Raw genomic sequence first — 27,085 nt, 5'->3', positions numbered from 1 at the left:
TCATCAATATTTAAATGATACTTTACATGGCTGGAACCTGCAGTGAGATAAGTGTTTATTTTAATTTTATAAGACAAATCAACCGGTGTCCGCTTTGCTGGATGAGTCTGGGGAACTTGACCACACATGACGCCCTGCCTTTCGCCTCTTTCACTGACACGGGTGTGTTAAAAACTATTGGCGCATTAACTCGAAATAAATGCTAGTTTTAATACTAGAAAGCAAAATGGGATAGATGTTTAAATACTTTTGAATTATCTTTTCTTGATGAAATGTCGTCAAGACTGTCCCACCTATAGCGTCACTTTTATTTACACTTTTAGTTTTGACCCCACATACGACACAATGGTTTGTCCTAAACGCTAATCCCCGCCTCTTCCCTACTTCTGACTAATGAGAGAAAAACAGCGTGGCGATAGAAGGTGACGCCACTGCACTGGAATTTGACAGCTGACAGCCAGTGTAAATATATCGGTCCATCGTCCACTTTAATCAACTTTCAAATCACAAATTCTCGGTCAGAATGTTTGACTTAATTGTTTCTATTTCGTACCAAAAAAAGTCACAGAAACATTTACAACCTCTTTTGTTGGCTTTAAGTGTTGTTGAAAATATAAAAATCAAAAGCAGAGCCAATAATATGACCAATGCTTTGAGCAAGACTTTATTTAAAATAAAATAAACAACTTTAAGCACCACTCACTGAGCAACTTGTTTGGCCAAAATAAAAGTAAAAGTAATAATAAATAACTTAATACGTTAATAATATATGTATTTCTTTACCATATCATTGGGTCTCGAAACCATTAAGAGTCCATGTGAACTAAGATGTGGCACAGCCATTTTAGAGAGTGAGAAAAAACCAGCAGTAAAAACATTACTTCTGTTTCTAATATTAACTCGTGTTAACAATAATTATTAACAACATATGAACCAGCAACTTGTGTTCGGTCAAGTGTTTCAGCCAAATAGTAATTACATTTAATAAAAATAACAAATAATGTGCATCATTTCAGCTCAAACACTGAATATCAGTGATTAAAATTTATTATTTATTGTACTGTAAATATTACAATATTAACAGTACATTTCATATTGTAATTTAAAACAAGCATTTCATTTTTTTTTACAGTTAACCTGCAGGAACACATCCCCATGCTCAGACTTTATTCTAGTATTAAGAAAATCCAAAGTCAGGATGTGTTTGAGTGAGAAGCCTGGTTCTCTAGTCTTTGGTTCAGGAAGTCAGAGGTCAGGGGTTCCAGCGCAGGTCACAGATCAGGGCGATGTGGTCAGAGGGGTGAGCGACGCTGGGCAGAGCCTCGTAGGTGGTGACCTCCTGGTGGCTGGGCAGAGGAATCACCTGCTCCACCTGCAAAAACACAGATACTGTTATTATATCTACTCCCCTACTTTAGTGGGAAATGAAATTCAAACTTGTACAAAAATGTTTTCCTACTTCTGTATAAAACCAGAATTTTGTTTCAAACTAGTTGGAATGACACACATTATTCATAGGACTACTACTCTTACAACAACATAATATGTTAATATTGATTTCACAGTGCTTGCGCTAACATCATAGCTTGTCAATTTGTTTTCGCCATCTACTCCCATTTGCATGTGTCATGTGGAGCATAGGGCAGCATGTGCTCAAGTGAAGGTGTTTCTGACCCTGTAAATAGTTAGATTGTTTAGCGATAAAAATAATGGTTTTAAATTGCTGCTTTTTGATCGGTAAATTGCGACCTCTTAGTTCAGAAATCAACAGCAAGTATACTCCTAACTTGAGTATTTGCCACACTGATCTGTCAGTGCTGTTCGTATCAGTGGCCCTGGCAGCACTAACAGTAATGAAGTGACAGTATTAGCTTGACTTGAGTACTAGTACCTGCATGCTGTCCGGCTGTATGAAGATGTAGTCCAGGCAGCCATGGAATCCTCCCACGTAGTTGGTGTAGGCCGGCTGTCCGTAGGCGCTCAGCAGAGGGGGGAGGGCAGAGAGCAGCTCCATGCTGCAGGACTCCTCCGGCCCCAAGCTGCTCCAGTCTGCGTGCTGCAGAGGAACAAGAGCCTCGCTGAGCAGCTGGAAAACACCTGCAGACAGGAAGAGGAGACAAACAATGACTCAGCAGCTTTTAAATACAATATGAAGTCAATGAAGTCTATGTGCTTTAGCTGAATTAAATTCTGGCAGAGAACGATGTTGCTGTGGATTTACCCGAGTCAGGTTGTGAGTTGAAGTCTCCACAGAAGATCAGAGGGGCTCCAGGTGCGACCTCATTGATCACATGATTCAGGTGTTGCAGAGCCACGCCCATCTGGACCAAGCGGATGCTCCCTCCTTCAAAGACATTTAATTTGTTTTTAGAAATGTGTTCTTGCACTTTGCTCTTTTATATCAGGTGTGTTCATACAGAGGAGTGAGCTGTTTTACCTTTGGGGAGCCAGTACAGGTGAGTGTTTGCCACGCAGACCTTCCTGCCAGGTTTACTCACATCCTCAAGCACACTGACCTGAAAACAAACAAGTCACAACAACAATTTACAAAGACAGCCACAGTGTGTCCACTTGACAGCATTTTGGGGGGGATTTGATGATTTTGTTTATTTCTTTCGATTAATTCATTTGCCAATTAAATATTTGAATTAACAAAACTACCTAACCCAATGTTCTAATACCAATTAGAGCTCAACGACTACAAGCCCAAAACTCTACTAGTATGAATGATTCTCGCGGTGCAGCATGTGAGCAGCTGTACCTGCAGGACGGTGGACCTCTTCAGGATGTTCTGCTTCAGAGCCGTGCTCGCAGAGAGATTCTCCAGCAGCGCAGAGTGGATTGGGTCAGAGGTAAGCGCCTCGCTCAGTGAAATATTATGACTGCTCAGAAGCTTCAACTTTGACCTAAAAAGACAAAATGATGCACTTTTTAATTACGCGACTTAATATAGGATTGAAAGGTTTATTACCATCTAAAAAAACAATATAAAATAAATACTAAGAAAATATAAGGATCAGATTGTAGCTCTGGTGGGGTAGTCCTGTGTTATGATCAGCCTTTTGCCCCTTCAAGTGTACCGACTGTATTGGACAGTGTACTTCTGATCGAGCCCAACCCGACTTTTACTGTCTCACATTTATCCTCAGATTCTTCACCAAGGGGGGCTGTTTAGTAACAATCCTATATCAATCAACCTGCTTTAAAGTGATGCACCACATTTATACCTAAAGTTAAGTTTTGGAAAAAAGAAAGAGGCTTTAACAGAAACTTCAAAAACTCAGAAGGCATTTTCTTCAGTCCAGGTGCTGGTGGACCCTGACCTGCGGTAGAATGTAGCGAGTCCTTCATGCTGCCTGTCTTTGGTTCTGAAAACACCGTCCAGACCGAAGGCATCGAGGGCTGGAGTCAGACTGTTAACAAACACCCCTAAAGAGACCAGGGAACATGAAGGAAGTCACACGTAGGGTTTCCAACCCTTTTCAAATACAAATTCAAGCATCTTTCAAACATTTTGCATCATATATACACGTAATAATATCGTAATAAACAACTTAAGTTATATATTTGTGGTAGTATTAGTACGAAATGGTGACAATTAAAAAAGGTAAACACAACAAAAATGTAAAATGTGACACCTCTGTGTGTGTACTTGGCATCCCATATAATCAAAATGTTAAGCAGGTAATTGCAAACTGAAGCAAATCGCAAACCTTGAAACATTAAAATTCAACAGTTTTGAAGGAATTCCAGAAAGCGTAGCAACCCTGCATAAAGAAGACTCAAATATCCACCAGATGATGGTACAGAAAAGATGGAGGCTAGCTTTTTGTATCAACTTTCCATTTCTCCAGTTATTACCTTTGTCAACCTCCTGCAGACAGATGATGTCAGCGTTGTACCCGGCGAGCTCCTTCTTGATCAGGTTCTGCCTGTAGTCCAGCTGTAGGGCGTAGGGGGCGCAGTACGGGTAGAGCACCGTCTTGGACAGTTCAGTCTGGGCGTAGGTGTCGGCGAGGATGTTGTACGACACCACCCTCACAGACGGCCACTCCGCCTCTTTGAGAGTGTACGCGTGCCTGTTGTCGAACGTGCACACCCCCGGTCCGGCCTCTATGGCCGTAGAGAGGAGCTCCTTGGGAAGGCCGCTGCGTCCTCCATCTTTAGGGGTGCAGCGCAGTTTGAGCCTGTAGCCGATGTCCTGAATGGACGGAACGTAGACTCTCCCACATCCTACCTGTGTCCACTTGCTGTCCTGACCTTCAACTTCTACCGCAGCTTCAGTGCTATGATATAAAACATCAGAGAGAAAAATAATAACAAAAAAGGTGCAGAATTTTCCATATCTTCTTTGAATTTCTTCTCTTTATGCTGCCCAATTATATAAAATAAAAGGAAAAAGTAAAAAGACCAACAGATTTGTTTGCTTCACGGATTGTATTTTCTCTCAGATCCTGTCTTTTGTTTTCAGAAGTTTAGCTTGATCTTATTGGCACAAGTCTGATTACATAGTAATTTCCAGTGCTGGTAGTAGTGTCATTTAAATTAATTTTGAGTGTTCCCAAAGCCCCCGGAGTTCTGCAGTTTGTGTACTGATGCACAGTTTATACAGGACAAGGTGTTTGGAAGTTTTGGAAGATTCATAGCTAACCTCACTGAAGATTATGGAGGTATTGATCAGTCTTCTCATATTTTTAAGCCTCAATGTGTCCTTCCCCCCCCTCCCCTCTAACATCACCAGAAGTCATAATTTAAGGGGTCTTTTCTCAAAAAATAATTACCGGGGGAGCATCCCCCCCGGACCCCCCTAGTATTGTTGGGTTACCATTTCCACAGCCCCACTTAAAATATTTTCCACCAGCCGCCACTGGTAGAATCTACAATAAATACTTCCATCATCATTTGACAAACTGACTCCTATACTGGATTAAACATGACATTGGATTAAAGCCTGATCATTGCTGGATTTGTAAGGCATTGTAAGGAAATTACGTTTGATGTTGCAAATGTAATCTTGTTAATGTGTGTGTGTTTGGATCATGCTGAAGCCTCTACAATGTCGCCTTAGACTAAACAATTGTAAGCCTCAACTAAGGCATTGTAGCCCACCTTGATTACAACAAAGTATTCTGACTATTTGGGCTTTTGAGCCTTTTGTCAACAAAATCACGAAACATACAAACATGAACATGAAAGACGTTACTTCAAACAAATATTATGTATCTAAAAGTACTTTGAAAGTAACACATCCCTTGTATGTGCATTGTGCACACATGTTTTGGCCAATAAAGCTGATTCTTCCTACCTTGTGTTTGGGGCAATTTCTCTATACCACGTGAACTCGCAGTCTTCGAGGTTCCCGAACTCTATCTCCAGGTTGGGGCACACGGGGAACTCTGCGAGCAGGGACGCGGGGAGCTCTGCGTTGGTCAAGGTGGGAGTGTTCCTGCGGACAGAGTACTCCACGTCTCCCACCTGCAGCACGGCTCCGTCCCGCCACGCCTCCGAATTCAGCGACATGTCGGACACCTCCTCCCCGTTGTAGTAGAGCCTCACCACGGTGAGCACAGGGGCTTCGCCCGGCGTCTCTCCTTTCTTTTTCTTTGACTTTTTCGCCTTTCCTTGGCTCTTGTTGAGGCCGTGAGATATCCTGGCCAGGGCCTTTCCCAGCGGCTCATCCTGTTCCCGCATCATGTGTTTTTGGCTGCCGTCCAGACTGAAGGAGATGGTGAGTTTGGGCTCGCCGGGGAGGCATCTCACCACGGCGGGGTTCATCCTGCCGAGGAGGCGGCAGGCTCCGGTCAGAGTCCTCGGTGAAGAGACGAGCAGTAGGCGGCGGGGGAGAAGTGTGAGAGCAGCGGAGAGGCGGTTAAACATGAGGACCCGGCGGGGCAGGTAGAGGACAACAGGGAAAAATACACTGACGGTAAACTAAGTAATGTCAACGACCAGCGACAGGTAGAGGACAGCGGGGCAAACTACAATGACGTTTAACTACACTGGCGCTAACGATATTCTACATTAACTTGAACCTACACCAACATTCATCACCCACGCCGGTAAAGTCAATGACAAGTAGAGTGCTCCCTATTTATATGACGTCAACAACTGCCCGACACAGTGCTAACCCCATGGTGCTAACCAGCAAGCTAACCAGAAGAGAACACCACCGAGTGTTATTCACCCTCCAGCAGTCTGTTTCAAAACTAAACAACACACAGGATTCAGGGATATAAAGCCCTGCTTAAAACAACATTTTTTTTTTTTTTAAATATTCACAAACAATGTTATCTGTCATGTCTTTCCCTGGTAAGTCATGCCCATAGACCATGGATGTATAATAAGAACTGTCTTCTTCTTCTTCTGTAAAATGTGGTTTATTAAAAGCGTGCCACTGCCACCTACCAGACAGGATGAACATAACACCAGTCGATTTTCTTTGACAATATTCTTATTCTTTGATTTATATGGTTATGATTTGTATTTTTGATAAATGAATCCTTTAACGATGGATAACTGAATACTGAGCCTTCCGGGTAGAGAAGACCACATTTTGAGGATAATACCCAAAACAGCTACAAAGAGTTGTAATTGACCAAAGATATACATAAAACAGCTATAAAAAGACACAAATTCACTACAAGAGACACTCAACCACGGAAACAAATCTACAATGAGATGTAAAACAACCACACAAAAGAGGAAAACATTGCACACAGTCTCTGGAGGAGACTTGGAGGGGCCTTTTGAAGTCTATGCCCATTTAAAAATGTGATTTTTCCCGCTCAGTATAACAAGCACAGAAAAAAAACAACTAAAAGGAAAAATGTCCTTTGTAGAGAAAACAGATCGGAACCAAATGTGATTTTTTTATATTTTTTTATTAAATTTGTTATAAAGACAAATGCAGATATTAACTAGCAGGCAAATAAAAAAACACTATAAATATATATATAAAAAAGTCTAACCCCGAGCTGAAAGTAAACCATTGCACCAGCAGTTTATAATCAGCCCTCTATCTCTTTTTAAAGTGTAACAGTCTCTAAATATCTTCTTCGCCACACTACAGAATATTTTTCTCAGCGTCGCTCTCCACACAGCAGTGTTCGGGCTGTTCTGGGCTTTGGGGAAGTAGACGTCAGCTTTGTGTTCGTCCTCGTGCTCGATGTGTTTCAGGTGGATGACCATGTGCAAGGCATAGGCCAGCACCAGCAGCAGGATGAGGGAAGTGACCAGCCCCATCAGGATGGCCGGCGTCATGAAGGTGGCGCAGACGGTCGCCGGAGAGAATCTATCGGAGGTGATGTTGAATGCCTGAATCTGTGGAGGGGATGAAATTGAAAAATGAAATAATTGAAATTAAGAAAAGTATATTATATTATACTACATATTGAGCGATAATCTGGTTTTCATCATCCATTTCTAAATAAATATGAAATAAATAATATGTCACGGTATGTATTGTAAAATATGAATAATTCTAGTACAACTTACACATTTTATCTTAACTTCTTAGTTTAAATCAATATTTGATTTTACTTCATATTGTCTTCTTATTACACATATTTTATTTTTGTAATTTTATTTTTTTCTAAAATTGAGCAACTGTCAGGAAACCTGGGAGAAATAAAATATTCAGATTCTAACTAAACGTATTTAAAGTTTTATAAGATCTAAAGTTACAAACCCTCTTGAATCTGAGACAGTGAGTCCGTTAAAAGGAGGGTACCTGGAAGTTGGTGAAGGTGAGGCTCCAGCGGTGAGCGTCCTCGCTGCTGGGCAGCAGCAGGGCACTGTAGCGCTGAAGGCTGCTGACGTGCAGGCAGTGGTAGGAGGAGGAGGTCGGAGCGTACACGTCGCTGGCGTTGAACACTGCCTCCTCAGAGGAGTTGTAGCGCACAGACACGCTGTCCACCGAGAACCACCACTGACCCGAAGACTCGTAGAAAGTGTTGGACAGCTGCAGCCTGACACCAGCGAGAGGGGAGGAAACAACACTTCATTTATCCTAACGGCTGCTGCTTCAATGGCTGTAGACAGTTGTGGAATGTAACTAAATACTTTTACTTTTGATCCATTAAGAACTGTGTGCTGATCATACCTCTGTACTTCTACTTAAGTAATATTTACTAGTCATTTTTAACTGAAGACATTTATTTTCAGACAACAGTATTTCTATCATCTACTCTACAATGTTGATTATTTTACAATCTATAATTATAGTTTTATGCATAATCAGCAGACAAATGTTATGACTGACCTTATGGAAAGGTCTCTCAAATCCTCCACATCTCCAAACCTCATGACCAGCCTGTTGAAGATAAGCAGACAGGAAGACATCTTTTTACCTTTTTTTTGGAAATGAAGCAAAAAAAGGAAGTATTGTTGTCTTCCCTCATTAACATCCTTACTTGAACATACTTTATTGCTGTTAAAGTATATATATTTCAATTTCTTAATGTCAATTATTTGTACAATTTCATTTGATTTTTTTATGATAAATAACTTGTTTGAGGAGAGATAACTTTTTTCAATACATTTGTAATTAACATCAGAAAACAGCCAAATCTTTCTGTTTCTGATGCTACCAGGTTGGTGTGCATCAAACAGGCGTTTGAACGTACGTGGCCTTGTCCTGGCGGCAGACGGACTGGCTCGTGTCGACAGGGTTCTGAGGAGAGAACGCTCTCTCCGTCAGGTCCAGCTGCTTCTGCTTCTCGTAACGCAGAGACAGCTTCCGGGCCTGGAACATGACGCACGGCTCCCCATCCGACATCACCTGGTGGGGATATTTAAATATATGAGTTAATACAAAATTAATTTTCGTACCACCACCAATTGCAATACAGTGCGTGTGTTTTGTTTTGTGTTATCTATACAAAAAAATAGGTATTATTATAGCTTACAATAACCTTTTGGGTTATCTTGGGGAAGTTTATAAGCTACCCAACATTATATACAGTATATATATAAAAAATAAGCTTCTCCTTAACACATGTATGCATCAATAATAATTACACAATAGTAAAGTAGACAATTCATTGCTCTGAAATTGGCCTTTGAGCACTTGTAGTTTTGGAACATTATGTAGATTTAGATTTTAAATTTAGTAAAACATTTGAATGCAGGTCTTTTACTTGTGGTGTTACTACTTTTACTCAATGGATCATCTGATGATCATTTGTCCAGGACTTTGAATATATATACAGGACTGTCTCAGAAAATTAGAATATTGTGATAAAGTTCTTTATTTTCTGTAATGCAATTAAAAAAACAAAAATGTCATACATTCTGGATTCATTACAAATCAACTGAAATATTGCAAGCCTTTTATTATTTTAATATTGCTGATTATGGCATACAGCTTAAGAAAACTCAAATATCCTATCTCTAAATATTAGAATATCATGAAAAAGTATACTAGTAGGGTGTTCAACGAATCACTTGAATCGTCTAATTAACTCGAAACACCTGCAAGGGTTTCCTGAGCCTTGAAAAACACTCAGCTTGGTTCAGTAAACTAAATCACAAGTATGGGGAAGACTGCTGATCTGACTGCTGTCCAGAGGACCGTCATTGACACCCTCCATCAGGAGGGTAAGACACAAAAAGAAATGTCTCAAAGAGCAAGCTGTTCACAGAGTGCAGTTTCAAAGCACATCCACAAAAAGTCTGTTGGAAGGGGGAAATGTGGCAGGAAACGCTGCACAACCAAGAGAGATGACCGCAGCCTTAACAGCATTGTGAAGAAGAGTCGCTTCCAGAATTTGGGGGAGCTTCAAAGACAGTGGACTGAAGCTGGAGTCCAGGTATCAAAAGTCACTGTTCACAGACGTGTCCGGGAAATGGGCTACAATAGCCGTATTCCCATGGTCAAGCCACTTCTGAACTCAAGACAACGGAAGAGGCGTCTGACTTGGGCTAAGGAAAAGAAGCACTGGACAGTTGCACAGTGGTCCAAAGTCCTCTTTTCAGACGAAAGCAAGTTTTGCATTTCATTTGGAAGTCAAGGCGCCAGAGTCTGGAGAAAGGCTGGAGAGGAGCAAAATCCAAGTTGCTTGAAATCCAGTGTGAAGTTCCCACAGTCAGCGATGGTTTGGGGAGCCATGTCAGCTGCTGGTGTTGGTCCACTGTGTTTCATCAAGCCCAGAGTAAATGCAGCTGTGTACCAAGAGATTTTAGAGCACTACATGCTTCCGTCTGCTGAAAAGCTCTATGGAGATGAGGAATTCATTTTCCAGCATGATCTGGCACCTGCCCACAGTGCCAAAACCACCAGTAACTGGTGTACTGACCATGGCATTACTGTCCTCCATTGGCCTGCAAATTCCCCTGACCTGAACCCCATAGAGAATATGTGGGGTATTGTGAAGAAGAAGCTGAAAGACACCAGACCCAACAATGCTAATGAGCTAAAGGCCGCTATTGAAGCATCCTGGGCATCCATAACACCTCAGCAATGCCACAGGCTGATTGCCTCCATGCCACGCCGCATTGATGCAGTAATCCGTGCAAAAGGATTCCCAACCAAGTACTGAGTGCATTAATGGACATTTTCAAATGTTTGATTGTGTTTTGCTGTTATAAATCTTTTTTTTTTACTTGGTCTGAGGAACTATTCTAATTTTTTTAGATAGGATTTTTGAGTTTTCTTAAGCTGTATGCCATAATCAGCAATATTAAAATAATAAAAGGCTTGCAATATTTCAGTTGATTTGTAATGAATCCAGAATGTATGACATTTTTGTTTTTTTAATTGCATTACAGAAAATAAAGAACTTTATCACAATATTCTAATTTTCTGAGACAGTCCTGTATATATATATATCATCATATTCTTGCAAAAACTTTTATTTTTCCACCAAGAGCAACATTTCCAGTTGACCTAAGATGATCTCTCATCACCTCATTTTAGAAAAGCCTACAAAGATTTGAAGGATTGGAAACTGCTACTGTGAACAAATGTGGTTAAGGTACTATCACCACCTTGAGGGGAGGAAAGGGAACTGCAATTCCTGGAGTCTGAAGTAACTTCCTCCTTGACACATCTGCAGTCTGTAGAAGGAAAGAGACAACCATTGAGAACAAACACGTTTGTATCATGTGAAACACCATTACACTTTAAATGCAATTAGGCATGCCTATATAATAAATCAACAAAGAAGCCTGTGTGGTTTGTCAACAGTTAGTATATTTACCTTTGCATCACTGTGAAGCAGATGTTTTTATTTTTGTTTTACTTTAGGTTGATATTGATCCAGACTTATTCAATGCCTTCTCTTTTTCCCCTTCCTCAACTGTTTCTAAGAAATGACTACTTAGCCGTGAATTCAACAAAACTCTCTTTCACTCTGTCTTACTTTGACCTATGACAATTTTGAATGACAGATTAGAAATGTTGTGTTTTACCACCAGCTTATTGTTGTTGTTTATTGTGTGTTTTTACCTTTTATGAGTTCTATTTTGTTCTTCAGTAAGTGTTTACCTGCAGTCTTCTTTCTGCCTGATCTGCCGATACCAAAGGCTCCTCTGTCCACATCCCTCCATCCCTCTGAGCCATCTCTTCATCTGCAGAGACAAAAACAGGATGAATTCTCTCATTTTATAAAAAAAACAATCATGTATAGTTGTTATAGTGTACGTTAAATTGAAATATACATATCTCAAAAATATTTATCTGAGGTAAAACATTTCAGGTTTCAACAGAAAATAATAATAATTTTTTTTATTTTATTCAAGGTTGCACCACACAAAATAAAAGATATTACTCCTCTATTACGTCTACTGGCCTTTTACTACGCTTCAGGTCAGCATAATACATACTTACTGAGTTCATGCCTAACTATGAGTGGCACCTGATTCCAGCTGACTCATAATATCGGGTACTTATATATTTATTCAAGTATTCAGGGTTACACATGCACCTGACACATTAGATGTACTCATTACTTATACATTAGATTTAAGTCCTGCATTTAACTGCAGGGAATGTATTGTAATGCTCTGCAGTTGATTTGTTTGTAGTCAGTATCATTATGTCTGCATCATGCTATCCCATCTACTTATGTGTGTAACTATTGCTAACATTTAGATTAATTTAGCAGTTGGCCACAATTGTTCTAGCATGCAGCTGTAAACCAAAGTGCTGAAATAATGTATGCATGTTTGATTAAATTGTTATTTTCATTCAGACAGACACACAGACAGACAGACAGACAGACAGACAGACAGACAGGCAGACAGACAGAGACAGGCAGACAGACAGACAGAGACAGGCAGAAAGACAGACAGTGACAGACAGACAGAGACAAAGACAGAGACAGACAGACAGACAGACAGACTTACCTTGTATGAAAGAGACAGCCCCACTGTGAACAGAAGGAGGATCAATACATAAAGTTATTTAAATATAATATAAGGTTTCTCATTATATCTGACAGCATCCTCAGTTTTTTTACTACATTTGTATATCTGCAATGATATTTCTTCTTCTCAATAATGTTTTATTTTTATTCTCATTTGTGCATCATCTCCATTGGTTCCTTATCTTTACCAGCTGGTCATTAATCATACTTGTTAGAAGAACAAAATGGCGGTACAGGATATACTGTATATCCTCCACACCAAACTACAACCAAAAATATCCTTTGCTGACCGTGCTTTTCAAATCTATTTTAGAAATAATAAAATATTTTTCTGAAGGGATCTGGACAGTTAAGTATAAATCAGTAAAATAATAGAAAATAGAAATAGAAAATGTTAAAATTCCCTAAGCAAGGATATATTATTAAGCTTAGAATTAGAAGACAGGTAGATGTCAGGGAGATAAACCTGTGAGGTGTTTGACTTCCCAGAATGCATCTTGTTTTCGTGCCATGACCCACCTGGTGGATTAGTGTGTCAGACAACAGAGATCAGGCTGAGACCATAGACTATATATAATGACTGAGAGAAACCACTCTAACCCAGGTTGTATTTTCTAGCATAACATATAATGGACCGAGACTTAGATTATAATCATTTATCACCGCTGCTCAGAAGGAGCAGATTGAGGTTTTATGTAAAGAATCCTGAGCTTGCACGTCAGAAGGTCAAGCAAGGGAACGAAAAGGATAGAGCTTCATTACATCCTAACACCCTGAAACCTGGGTTCAAATCCAATTATTACCTCAGCCAATAAGAAGGATATGTTCTCTTTGGTTTGGTTGTCCGTCTGCGTTTTGGGGAAGCGTGGGTCAGGAAACATTTGGTTATATTTTGGAGCAGATCCAAATCGTACATTATTATTTATTATGAGGTTAACACAAGACACAATCGTTTGACAGTAGCAAACAACTCTACAAATGTCAACATATTTTGAGAAAAAAAAATATTGAGCGGGATCATTTTACTGCACAAGTGGTTTGTCTTTGGATGATCAGCAAACACAACCAATTCACTTATCTGTACATCCAGGAAAGAAGTATAACTTTTTCACAATAAACGTTTTAAACATGGTTGGTAGGCACTGTTATGTTGCTGGCTGTAACAATTTAGCTCACTGACAGTGTCGGCCCATTCTTCTTTTATTAATTATGAACAGTTGTCATTAATTAACTTTATTATTTTAAATAACCCTCCTCTTTTTCTGCCTAGAGCTTCTCTTTATAAGGGAATTTATATTTTGCTCATGCTCTTTTCATTTGAGGATGCTAAATGCTGACAGATGACCGGGGTGAGGCTAATATACTGTGTATTGATGGATGCTGCTGTTGCTATACGATTCCTCCAAAAATGGCTGCAACGCCCCAGAGTGCAGTGCGGTTATTATTGCTTATTAGTCCATTCTTTGTTCGTATTTAAAGTGGACCTATCATGTTATATTTGAATAATATAGTGTAGGACCATACCTATATAAGGCATATTTATACTTCTTTTTTTTTCAAAATACCAAACAGATCATGCATTTTAGCCATTCCTCATTTCGCTCAATTTAACACTGTCTTTGCATGGGCTGATTCTGTGAGAACAGCACCATCTACAGGCCTGGCATGTGTACTACAGCGTCTCCAGCGCTTTCGAACAGCAATGTCCGTGGCTGTCTCCTCCTGATTGGTGGAGTTGGCCCAATAGCCGTAGCGCCACTTCTGTGACGTCAGAGAAGTGTTCAAATCTGGATCAGTCTGTATCAGATCCGTTGCAGCCCCTTTTTAAGAGATTTGGGTATGGACGAAAATAGAGAGGGTTGTGTTTTCTGACACTTGGTGAGTTCCCTGGAACACCGGGGACACATATTCATGTATAAAAGATGTACAAAAGTGCATTTTGCATGATAGGTCACCTTTAAGTGTTGCTGATAATACTTTCTTAAAAGAGGTTTAAATACATTAATTTGACTGGTAGTGAAGTATGTTCAGTGTTTAATTTGTGCTTTTACTCAAGGGAAGAATCTGTAGACGGTGGTGGTTTGCCCCAAGAAAAAGTTATGTTTTTAAATCAAATATATATGCAATTTAAAAAAAATTGTTTTAACCATTATAATGACCATAAGCGTGCACACAAGTTAGAGCACTTTATAAATAGATTCAGTCATGCTCTCCCATTTTACATTTTCAATCATTCATCTTGGCTGCTGCACCTTTAAGAGAGAAAGGTAGTGAAAACGCCAATGTTTCAAATTAAAACAAAACTCTTGTTTTCTTGTTCGTAGCCGGGTTTTTCTGCCTTTCAGTAAATGTAGAATACATTATTTTCATGTTACATTATATGTGTTATATGTGGGTATTATTTTGCGCAAGACACATATTCATAAAATCTTACCCCACTCACTGACAGCGGAGAACGTTTTCTCTTGTTTAGAGGGTCAGAGCACAGGATTGTGGGATTGTACTGATTGTATAACACACACACACACACACACACACACACACACACACACACACACACACACACACACACACACACACACACACACACACACACACACACACACACACACACACACACACACACACACACACACACACACACACACACACACACACACACACACACACACACACACACACACACACACACACACACACACACACACACACAGGTCATGAAGGACCAGGTGGCTCTCGGTCATAAGGAGATTTTGCGGCTTCTCCCTAATTTGCCCTCAGAGCATCTGTACACTAAAAAAAGACCAACAACACACATCTGGTTTTCTGCAAATCCAGCACACACAGAAACACATCAGGCTCTCTTTTGTGCTTTGTTTGGGACAAAAATATTATAAAATACTGAAATCTAATGATTCTGCACAAGCTCAGGTCAAATGTTTTTTAATGCCCAACACGATTGTATGTCTGCTACTATGATAAAGGTTTGGGAAAGATCATAGGTTAAAGAAAGGTCCCCAGTCCTGAACAATAGAACAATAACAACCATGCAGCACATTGACGTACGGAAGTAACATTGATGTGCAGTGCAGTGGCTAATTCATAGACCAAACATAACGAGGAGGTGGAGAAATAGAGTCACCGTTTTAGCCAGATATACGTAAGGTTACTTTTAACTAATACCTACTTTTAAAGTTCAGAAAGCTCTTTATTTTTCTCATACTGCCTGTGCTGCAGCACCTCTTTTCACCCTCTGTCTGAAACCAGAGCCCAGTCTGCTCTGATTGGTTGGCTGACAGGTTGTTATCGTTCAACCGCTTAGAAATGTTCCGCCCCTTAACCTATCACAGACAATGTGTTGGAGAGCTAGCCAATAGGAGCGTAGGTGTTACGTAATGATGTCACTATGTTACAGAAGTAAACAAAGGAGTCCAATGTAGGTGTCTAAGGTAGGGAGTGTGTGGGAGAGAAACTCACTCTGAAGTCAACGTTTGGGAAATCATAGCTATTGTTAAGGCCCAGATACACCGGACCGAAATCGGCAGTAAATGGGAGTCGGGCCGAACATAAGCGTGGGCACGCCCTATTCGGAGTGGTGTGCGCCGCACCGTCGGGTCTTTTCTGCCGACCTGACGCCTTTTCTTGCCGATTCAACATGTTGAATCGGCGGCGGGAACACCACCGGAAGTCGGACAAAGGGATAACACTGATTGGCTGTTCAGCTAGCGAATCAGTGCATGAAAAGCGTTAATGGAAGTGAGAGAGGTAAACAAATGATTTAAAATGGAAGATGGAACACACACGGACGGCTATTTCACCTCATCGGTTTATAGAGCTCCTGTTCGTTCATGTTTTCAATGGACGAAAGTGAAAATGGAAAGGAAAACGCTATTTGTTGTTTGTTTATATCACGGAGTCTGTTCTTCTTCTCTGTCTTCCGGTTGTTCCGGTTGTTGCCTCTTTTGAATGATGAATACACACTACCGCCGCCTGCTGGTAAGGAGAGTTATTGCCACTCACGCATACGCAGTTCATACGTGCTCGGCTCGGATTTGCGGTGTGTTCCAGTGCGCGAAGTCGGCAAATACGCAGGAGAGTCCGGCGACGCAACAGTCGGTGTCGGCGTCGGCGACTTCTCAGGTGACTGGCCGGTGTATCTGGGCCTTTAAAGAAATGTAAGTGTTAACTTAGGACACAGTTACTGTGCATAAAAGTTGGCCGGGCTACACCGCGATAAGGATATTTGGTTGTGTGTATTCGATTGAGTGTAGTATTCACTGACTCTATAGTGATTAACCAACATAGATTTTTTACCAACTCTGCGGATCCACAGAGCTTTTCAGCCAATTTTACACTTAATTTTTCTCTCAGCAATCTCCTTAGTGATGAGCAGACCAACTGTTTTATCACAATATATGTTTCATTAAGTTGAGAAAGGTGTTGAACAGCTCAATTAGAACACTTTTGTCATAATATGCTGCCAGTTTTCTTTAATACTCTTTTATACATGTTCGCCATTTTGTACTGCCCGCCCTATAAAACGTATCTTCAAGGCACAACCAGTCATCATGCATGAGGTTACAGGGGTCGGCAACCCCTGGCACGCGTGCCAGCATTGGCACGCGGCACCGTAACCAGTGGCACACTAGGAATAAGTGGAATAAGTGTGCAAAAATATTCAAATTGTATTTTCGGATCCTGAACGAGACCGCCGCCAAAGCGCGTCTCCCCGTTACCTGCAGAAGGAAGCCATGCACGTAACGCAGCCCCGCTCTCTTTAACTCCAGGTGACTTTCTGCCGCTTTCCTCTGTGGTGCAGTGCTGATCGTTTCACCACGGAGGAAAGCACTTCACTAATTGCAGTACCCATAAGGAGCTGTACAAATGCCGCAGTTTTTGCGTGGCTGTGTATTTAGTTGAAAGCCCAGTGGCGATCTGCTCATCTCTCATCGAAATCATATGCTACAAAGGGGCGGACTGGCCAACTGTGTGTTGAACTTTCCTGTCGGCTCCCAGACCGTAGTCGAGGAGGGCAGAAGCAACAAGCTTCAGGTTCAATAACCAACTTTAGCTTAAATGACTGGAGAGAGGCGAGCTCTTCTTGGGAGGCCGTTGCATTTATTTAGCTGTTCTTCTGTTTCACAAAATACATCACAGACCTCTGTTTTTCTGCTGCCTCGTTTCACTTCCAGAAACATACACGTTCCCTCACTGTCGCTCTACCATCCACAAACACACATGCACAAGCCACACCTCTCTCTCTCTCTCTCTCTCTCTCTCTCTCTCTCTCTCTCTCTCTCTCTCTCTCTCTCTCTCTCTCTCTCTCTCTCTCTCTCTCTCTCTCTCTCTCTCTCTCTCTCTCTCTCTCTCTCTCTCTCTCTCTCTCTCTCAAAGGGACAGCGACCTCATCGCACTCTGCATGAACCTAATATCATAACATGTGGGCTGTAGAAAATCACAGAACGGACGATCGCCCTTATTATTATGCCGTTTAAACCAATTGTTTAAATGTGTTTGTTAAATTCGACATCATGTAAGTTGCGCTGACATGATTTCCACACACTGCTTCCCCGCAGCGAGGCTGATAGTTGACGAGCGTCAAGCTCCTCAACCCCTGTTGATAATTCTCGATCGTTGGCACGCTGATAAACTTTTTTTTTTTAAATGGCACTTCATATGAAAAAGGTTGCCGACCCCTGGGTTACATCAATAACGATAAAATAGCTTTGTTCAAAAATATTTGATTTGCGCACATCACTAGCTCTCATCAGTGTTGTTTCCAACTGCAAATAAGCTCCAATAAACACCCTGTTTATGAGAGCCAGCACAAAGCTACAGGAAAAAAGTGATTGATTGACCTTTAGAGATTAGCTGCATTTAACCAATCAATCAACATGGATCAATCCCAGAGGGAAATAATGTTTTGTCACAGATGCACTATATTAGAATAAAATAAATAATATATTTATATAAACAGAAGTTGAAGTAAAGATGTGCAATGAAAGTCCCTGTAGGCACTGGGACACAGCAGCTTTAAGGCCCAGATACACCGGCCAGTCACCTGAGAAGTCGCCAACGCCGACACCGACTGTTGCGTCGCCGGACTCTCCTGCGTATTTGCCGACTTCGCGCACTGGAACACACCGCAAATCCGAGCCGAGCACATATGAACTGCGCATAAGTGAGTGGCAATAACTCTCCTTACCAGCAGGCGGCGGTAGTGTGTATTCATCATTCAAAAGAGGCAACAACACGCTCATATTCGGCCCGACTCCCATTTACTGCCGATTTCGGGCCGATGTATCTGGGCCTTTAGCAGCTAATGAGCAGGGTATTTCCCTCACGAGATGTTAAGGCCCAGATACACCAGCCCGAAATCGGCAGTAAATGGGAGTCGGGCCGAACATGAGCGTGGGCACGCCCTATACGGAGTGGTGTGCGCCGCACCGTCGGGTCTTTTCTTCCGACCTGACGCCTTTTCTTGAATCGGCGTCGGGAACACCACCGGAAGTCGGACAAAGGGATAACACTGATTGGCTGTTCAGCTAGCGAATCAGTGCATGAGAAGCGTTAACGGAAGTGAGGGAGGTAAACAAATGATTTAAAATGGAAGATGGAACACACACGGACGGCTATTTCACCTCATCGGTTTATAGAGCTCCTGTTCGTTCATGTTTTCAATGGACGAGAGTGAAAATGGAAAGAAAAACGCTCTTTGTTGTTTGTTTATATCAAGGAGTCTGTTCTTCTTCTCTGTCTTCCGGTTGTTCCGGTTGTTGCCTCTTTTGAATGATGAATACACACTACCGCCGCCTGCTGGTAAGGAGAGTTATTGCCACTCACGCATGCGCAGTTCATACGTGCTCGGCTCGGATTTGCGGTGTGTTCCAGTGCGTGAAGTCGGCAAATACGCAGGAGAGTCCGGCGACGCAACAGTCGGTGTCGGCGTCGGCGACTTCTCAACTGTCGGGCCCGTGTATCTGGGCCTTTAGAGACCATAACAGGAGATTTTAGAGATCATAACAGAGCTGACAGAGAGTGAATATTGGATCTAAATTCATCAGATCGACAAAACTGAGTTGGATAATAATGTGGCCCTCTGTCTGCTGTTTGATTACACATTTGTCTCCACGATTAGGTAAAGATCTGTAACATATATGTTTACGTCTGTGACCTAATTAAATGTTTAAAAGTAGTTTGGTTATTCATATCACATTTACTGCACAGTGATTTATACTAACACTGTTATTTGAGATTTTAAATCTATTTTATTATATTTTCATATCATGAATAGCTTATCTTCCTAATTGTCTAATCGTTTTTTCTGTTTTCACAGTCAACACGTGTTGATGTATCTGTTTGTTGATATGACAGGCTTCTTAGATGAACCAGAGTGAGCTAATCGCTAGTAGCTTGGCAGGAAACAGAGAATAATATGTCTGTTAGGCAAATTAATGTCGTATAAAAACAGTCTAAAGTTCCACCAACAATGCAACATGTGACATACCTAACATAGGAATAAAATATATGAATGTTGTATAAAAACAAACAGTTACCACTGAGTACATGTCCATGCATGAAGGAAACATGATTGGGAGAGATTTTAGCAATGAGTTCATCTTGAATTTAAAATCCCTAAAGCTGCAGAATCTTTTTCCCTGTACCCACCTATTCAGTCATCTTCGAAGCACCTCTAACTAACTTGCATGTATTATTTTACAAAGCGAGTTAGATTGTTTTATCTATTGATTAAATAGATTGAGTAGGCTTAGATCTATTTTTGTTAGATTTTATGAATTACTCTTTACATCTCATATCAATGAATTAAATACTCAATAAAGGAACACAACATGGTGTCTAACTGTCGCAGGACTGTAATAAATCTGAAGGCTATTTTATGCTAGATTTAGCAACTATTGGAGCAAAAAGATTCAAGGGCTTTATGTGTCATATGAATAATAGCCACAGTGAAAGCTACTTAAACAATGCAACATACTTGTATGTTGCTATTATCCATATGACACATGTATGTTAAGTTTAAAATACAAGTAAAAAACATAAAATAGTGCAATTGACAAAATGGTTCAAGTAATCTGCAGGATTGAGGAATATACGTTCATATAAAGCCAGTGCTACCATCACTGTAAAGGAGTTTGTAACAAAGGAATGGATTAGTCTGCAGAATCATTTGAAAAGGTCTAGCCTCCTATGCTTGCTTACACCCTATAGCTTTAATTGATTTTTGGTGAACATTAACGCAGAATGCGGCTTTAAAGAAACAACACACACAAAGACACACACACACACACACACACACACACACACACACACACACACACATACACACACACACACACACACCCACCCACACACAATTAATGAAACTTCCCTCAGGTCATCATTAATCTGCGAACTGCCCGAGTCAAGAGTCAAAGATTAGAGAGTCACTGGAGGTCATAAACAGCAAGCATCAAGGCGCACCATCATCCCTTTGTCTACTCCACCTACCTGCCAGCAGCTCGCGGGTCGAGGCACGAGGACGGCTGCAGATGGAGGAAGAGGAGCGAGAGGAAGAGGATGCCGCAGCTGCAGCGTTTCCATGGTGGAGCCATCATTGCTGTCATGACCAAAGCGAGATGCCAGCACACAGTGTCCCCCACTCTCCCCCTCTCTCCTCCGCGTAATCTCCTTTAATCAGCCCACCGTCTCTAAACCCCCCTGACGGACAGACGCATCAGCCAACCAGGACGGAGCACAGAGAGAGAGCCCCGCCCCTTGCAGTTCAAACATCAATTCGGTCATAATACATTTCATATCTGCAGATTAAAGGTCATCCCAATGACAATACATTAGAGTGCATAATAGAGGAATTAATCATCTGTGATCGATATTGAGGTTTTTCAGCGCCATCTGGTGAAAAAGTTTTGAATCTGCAATACAAGATACGTCACTGCACAAACAAAGAATAACACACAATTAAAGAAATAGGTAAACCCCCAAACCAAATAAAAAATACATATGTCTCTTCTCTGAAGCTATCAATTAGATTGTTTTGGTCATGATATTATTAAAAGGGGCATCACAGTTGTTCAGATACATTTTTTGCACTTTGAGCAGCGTTAAGTTTAATAACACTGCAGACATCTCTATGCCATCGAGATGTCTGCAGTGTTATTAAACTTAACCATAGAGTCTATGGTATGATGTCTACAACCTGCTGCAACTCAAAACAAAACAATGCAAACCATTACTGGTCAGAGGAAAAATTATGTAGCCAAACTATTTTTGGGTTAACTGTCCTAATAACTTTGATCTACTCTGTTACATGCTGGAAGAGTGTTGATGGATATTCTTATTTTAGGCTGCTCGCATTGCTGATCTGAACAGTCTATTAGCATGCTAGCATTACTTGATCACAACAACAACACACATTTTCTCAATTTCAAGCTCAATCAACTCTTTTCCAGTACATTTTGAACTTTTGAAGTGTTTATTTCAGGACCATAATACTATACGCTACAACTAAACGAGACACAAAAACATTTTCTTTCCACTGGCCACCACTCAAATGAAAATTAGACATCAGTCACACAGTACATCCATATATTCTACAACCCAGTGACATGTAACATCCACCTCGACTGAAAATCATATTTCATAGTTTGAGCACAATGTTTGTTTGTTGTTAAACATGTACATATCATCACTGTTAGACATTAAATCCAAGCACAATATCTGTACAGTTACTTTTTTAGTTTAGCTTTGTCTGTTTTCTGTGGATGTGGATTTAGAGCAAAGAGTCAAGATCCTTGTATGTTCATTTGGCCATTAAAGCTGATTCTGGGTCTTATTTTATTACCCATACAGTGAAGAACTATATATTTTTTAAAGCCTTTAATCTGAGCTGACAAATGTATTTATATTCACATTGTCAGCATACATAAATTACTGAGTTCAACAGTGTGGGGATTAGTATTTTTTCTGCATTTTTTAAACAATTATTGATTCTTTGCATGTTTAATGATCATTGCTTGAACTTCTGGAGATTATCAAACATACACTCAAGATTACACCTGTGTATGAGATTATTAAGGATACACTCGACTCAAATCATAACTGCTTTATAACATAGCGTCTATGTTATTAAGCAGTTGTAATTTGAGTCAGGCATTTCTTTAGCCACGCCCTGCCGGGGTCCTGAGACTAGACATTGGCGCGGTGCATGCTGGGTCCTTCCTTTCGATCCCAGGCTCGCTTCTGCAATCATGGGTACGTCTCAAACATCATCCTAAACTCACATTTATTCTGATCACTGCTGGGATTTTTCACACCGATGTCCTTTATGAATATCTTACAAACAGTTTTCGATGTTTTAGTGACAAAAACAACCCCTCAGTCACTTAAAAAACTGAACGATTTACGGGTCTCTTTCCGCGCAACGTGGAGCGGCCATAGCAGGCGTGATAGCACGGCTAGCTTAGCATAGCACACGTCCCTTTTTAACACGTTTACTGTTGTCGCTCTACGTATTGTACTATGTAATCAAACTAATGGAAATCACAACACACACACACGTTATCTTCTAACGTATGATTTGTTCATGTACATGCAGTGTCTGTTAAGTGTCTGTTAGCCCAGTTTACCTCATGCTAATAGCTGCTAGCCGTTAACGTAAAGCTCTATGTTGTTTGCCTACCGATTTAATGAAGGCAAAATATGGGGTGAATATTAAGATAAAACGCCCAGTGAAGATTTATGAGTACGTACGGTTGTTTGTAATGTATTAACAGTCACATGCAGAGGCACTAAAGCTAGCTGTATTTGGCGTACCCTCAGAGTAACATGACTGATTAAACTGACAAATGAATGTCTTCTGTCGATGTTTTTGGCTTTACATCGGGATAAATCTATCCATATTGTCTCTGAAGGACGTTGAGTACTCTCAGGTAGTTGTATTTTTTTTAAGTGAACACAATACGTGTGTGTATGGAACAGATGCACTGTATGTGGTGTTAACGATGTTAATTTGAAACTAATGTCCCACGTTTTCAACTAAATATGCTTCAAGATATACACAGGTGTGTCCAGGGGTATTGGGTGTGAGAACAATGTGTATCCCTTGTAGCAAGTGTAAATACTTGAAAAATAATTTCAATTCCCTAAAATTAATAGGCACTTATTAACACTTATCCTGAACAGCTATAATCCAACGAGGTTTCTACCGAGTCTCGTGGGTTTCTAGTATCATCAGTAAGGAAGTTATTCTTCATTGCAGTGATCTAAATTGTTGTTTTGCTGTATCATTGCATCGTTTTAGAAGAATGCAAAGACTGTTTACTACAAGACTTAACTTAATTTATGCTGATCTCTGTCTTCCAGGAAAGTGTCGTGGTCTGCGCACAGCCAGGAAGCTCCGTAACCACCGTCGTGAGCAGAGATGGCACGATAAACAGTACAAGAAGGCCCATCTGGGTACAGCCCTGAAGGCTAACCCCTTTGGAGGAGCCTCCCACGCCAAAGGCATCGTGCTTGAGAAAGTGTGAGTACCACAGGACATGTTTAAATGTAAAAGGCTGACGATGGCGTGATGGCTTATAGCAAAACAATGCAAGTCCTTTTAATTTTTTTGTCTGTCATCACCGATTTGATGAGAAAAAAACAAAAAATTAAGTGAATCCATGTAGCTGTTATCATGAAATTCTTTCATTAAAAACTTGCTATGCAGTCCGAAGTTCCTTCCAGGAAGTTTTCTTAAAGTGTTTTTGTTTTGCATCTACAGTGGTGTTGAGGCTAAGCAGCCCAACTCTGCCATCAGGAAGTGTGTGAGAGTTCAGCTCATCAAGAACGGCAAGAAGATCACCGCATTCGTCCCCAACGATGGTTGCCTCAACTTTATCGAGGTAAAGCCCTTGTTAACATCTTTTTCCTTTTTAAATGGCCAAACAAGCATTTTATTTTTGTGATAATTGTGCAGAAAAAAATTAACTTGAGTTATTTAGTGTTGTGCAAAAACACACTATAAGAAATAGTTTGATCCTGATCACAGCTTAACAAAATGTATTGGTTCTGTGAAGTCACTGCATGTGCTGAAATGTCTTGAAGCTAGATGTCATTTAACGCTATGTTAAGTTGTTTAAAAATCTATAAATGAATGCACTGGTTTTTCTTGACTGACCTTTTGCTTTTCTTTGTTTCTGCAGGAGAACGATGAGGTTCTGGTGGCAGGATTTGGACGTAAAGGTCACGCCGTTGGTGATATTCCCGGCGTTCGTTTTAAGGTGGTCAAGGTTGCCAACGTGTCCCTGCTGGCTCTCTACAAAGGCAAGAAGGAGAGACCCAGGTCATAGACAGTAGATGCATAAAATAAAATAAACACGTTTTCGATGACATTCATTTTTTGTGTGGTCATTTAACGAATTAAGCCCCATGCCCCCGGTACCAAGGGCATGAAGCAACATCTTGCAAGAAACAGCATCTGAGGGCTCCTTAACATTTAATAAACTATGAATGTGTCATACCCACTTAACGGGAAGAAACTCAGCTTTCAGACAATCTTAACCATTTCTAGCAAAACGAAACAAAAGGGTAATAACAAAGGCTATGAATTAGCCCTGAGCGAAAAAATTCTAACGCAGTTAGCAAAGAACTCACGTTAAAATACCCTTATTACTTATCGTATCTGCACAAACAAGATATCGATTAGCAAGCTGAGATTCAAGACATATTAGTATCATCATTGAGCGATCCAAACTTCTGACAGGGGAAACAAACACAGACATCACAACACAGAGATATTCTTACCTTAGCATAAAAACGCTGCTGAAGGTTAATCCAATGTGTTTGTGTCACTTTGAAATGATTACTGATAATCCATCTTCATATTTACTAGTTTGAGCCTAGGGTTCAGAGCGTAACATAGCTTTCGACTGCGTGCGCGTCACTCTCACTCCAATGGTAACGTGTATGTGGAACTTCCCCTTCGATTCTATTGGCTCTAACGGTTCAAAAGAGGTGTCAATCATCAAAATCGACCAATGGGTTCCAGAGAAACGGCAAATGACCCCAAAGGTGTTTTTTCTTCTTTCTAAATCTCTCTCTAAAAAGGTCAAATGTCACTTGTTTTGCATCAATCCTGATACAGGGTACTTAGTATATGTTATAGTTTGGATTCCTAAAGCTTTTAGTCTACCATCCCATCATTCAAGTTTGGTTCTCACTACAAGTAATCTTTTAATTTTTTTTGGACTGACACTATAATTTAATTTTTTTAATTTCTAAAATTCTATATTGATTCTGACTTTTCTACAGCCAACTCACAGGTTTATCATTGCTTTGAGAAAAAATATTATTAATGTACCCCTTTTTAGAAGTGAAGATATGGTCATTTGTTCTGGGAATGTCATTTTCGAGCCTGAGGCCTGAAAAACAGGCTCGGGCATTAACTGATTAATGTTATGTCACATGCATGACAATTATTCCAAATGCTCACAGATTGAACTGAAACGGCCCAAAAGGGTTGTTGCGTTTTGAGAAAACAATTATTAAAAGAGAATGTTATTTATAGGCATTAGTGGTTAAATTACAGTTTTAATGTCATGCAGACAGTAGTCAACATTGCATGTTAGATGCTTTTATCCAAAAAAAATACATACTCAGTACTGTAGGCAATCCCCACTGTAGCAATTTAGGGTGAAGTGTCTCAGGGACACAACAACATGCTGACTGCAGTGGGGTTTGAACCTGTGCTCCCCTGATCCGAACACCAACGTACTAGCCCACTGTGCCACAGCCTCCCTGACTAACATTTTTGCAAAACGGACCCTTTGAATAGCAGTCATTTCAACATGTTACAGTAGGAAAGCAAAGCTGATTTTAATAACTTTGAATATGTACATTTTATATTTACATTAAAATAGCTTACTTGCACACTAAACAAAACTGAGTCTCCATTTGACTGCCGTTCCTACTAAACATTAGTACAATGTCGAAGGAAATCTTTTATTTTGTGGGTTTTGCTTGTACACAAATGTTATTAAAATTGGATTAGACTTCTGGAAAAAATCCTGGTATAAAGTATTGAATATTCAATACATGTTGGGTGAAAATAATGGCCTCCTGAAAGAGGATCTGTTTTTGTATGGATTGAAACGATGCAGTTTTCTTCCAAGCATTTATACACTAATACAAATAGTAAGAATGCGGGAGAAGCGCTGCTGCTCAAACCACTGACACCGCGCAACACGTCTCGGATTTCTTTGTAGGAGCTCTGTGCAAAAATGTATTTTAAAACATTTAATACACTTACATTTGCTACACATGTATCATCTGCAATGAATTTGTATGTTTTCAAACAAATGCAACATTTTATTTGGTCCAACCTTTAGTGAAGAGAATACATTTGATAAATCACCTACCACAAAGGCAGTATAGAATAGATTTTTCCCAAAAGTTGGGGCATTTTAACGACAAAACCAATCATCTGAAAGATGGTTGGCAGATGACTTGTGTCAGTCCGTATTTGCAGCCCTACTGATGTGTTCTGTTGATAGGACACTACAGTGGAATTGTGTCATCTTTTTGTTCTGATATCACCATGAAACATCCCCTGTATTTGCATTTAGACATTATATTAGGCATTACACATTTCTCAAATGTCATTTTTGAATATCTAAATGAGACATTATCAAATAATTAATTGCCTAATGTTTTTTGAAGGCTTT

The 27,085-nt window shown here is 40.4% G+C and overlaps 3 protein-coding genes across 4 annotated transcripts; 1 reads left to right on the top strand and 2 right to left on the bottom strand.

The window, feature by feature from the left end:
• Window positions 1–639: 639 nt before the first annotated feature.
• pde12 (phosphodiesterase 12) lies at window positions 640–6,324 on the bottom strand. The gene is made up of 8 exons (XM_079680426.1): window positions 5,306–6,324; window positions 3,862–4,286; window positions 3,324–3,429; window positions 2,762–2,906; window positions 2,438–2,516; window positions 2,222–2,344; window positions 1,892–2,097; window positions 640–1,372 (listed from the first exon to the last, which is right to left on the bottom strand). The coding sequence occupies exons 1-8, from the start codon at window positions 5,875–5,877 to the stop codon at window positions 1,253–1,255; spliced, it is 1,776 nt and encodes a 591-aa protein (XP_079536552.1). The 5' UTR covers window positions 5,878–6,324; the 3' UTR covers window positions 640–1,252.
• Window positions 6,325–6,862: 538 nt separating this feature from the next.
• On the bottom strand, window positions 6,863–21,091 carry atp6ap1la (ATPase H+ transporting accessory protein 1 like a). 2 transcript variants are annotated; one of them, XM_079680431.1, is made up of 9 exons: window positions 20,874–21,091; window positions 13,169–13,213; window positions 12,346–12,368; window positions 11,486–11,568; window positions 10,987–11,055; window positions 8,625–8,779; window positions 8,261–8,311; window positions 7,730–7,967; window positions 6,863–7,320 (listed from the first exon to the last, which is right to left on the bottom strand). In XM_079680431.1, exons 1-9 carry the CDS (start codon window positions 20,987–20,989, stop codon window positions 6,964–6,966), a joined length of 1,137 nt encoding a protein of 378 aa, XP_079536557.1. In that variant the 5' UTR covers window positions 20,990–21,091; the 3' UTR covers window positions 6,863–6,963. The 2 variants fall into 2 exon arrangements, with proteins under 2 accessions (XP_079536557.1, XP_079536558.1); XM_079680432.1 differs by lacking the exon at window positions 13,169–13,213 and having other exon boundaries at window positions 20,874–21,089.
• A 1,449-nt stretch (window positions 21,092–22,540) lies between these two features.
• rps23 (ribosomal protein S23) lies at window positions 22,541–24,754 on the top strand. The gene is made up of 4 exons (XM_079680433.1): window positions 22,541–22,634; window positions 23,745–23,904; window positions 24,145–24,265; window positions 24,566–24,754. Exons 1-4 carry the CDS (start codon window positions 22,631–22,633, stop codon window positions 24,710–24,712), a joined length of 432 nt encoding a protein of 143 aa, XP_079536559.1. The 5' UTR covers window positions 22,541–22,630; the 3' UTR covers window positions 24,713–24,754.
• The last annotated feature ends 2,331 nt before the right edge of the window (window positions 24,755–27,085 follow it).

Source organism: Notothenia rossii (assembly GCF_949606895.1).
Source record: "Notothenia rossii genome assembly, chromosome: 5".
NCBI lineage: Eukaryota > Metazoa > Chordata > Actinopteri > Perciformes > Nototheniidae > Notothenia > Notothenia rossii.
The sequence above is the reverse complement of the archived record's forward strand: the minus strand, read 5'-3'. Positions and strand labels throughout refer to the sequence as shown.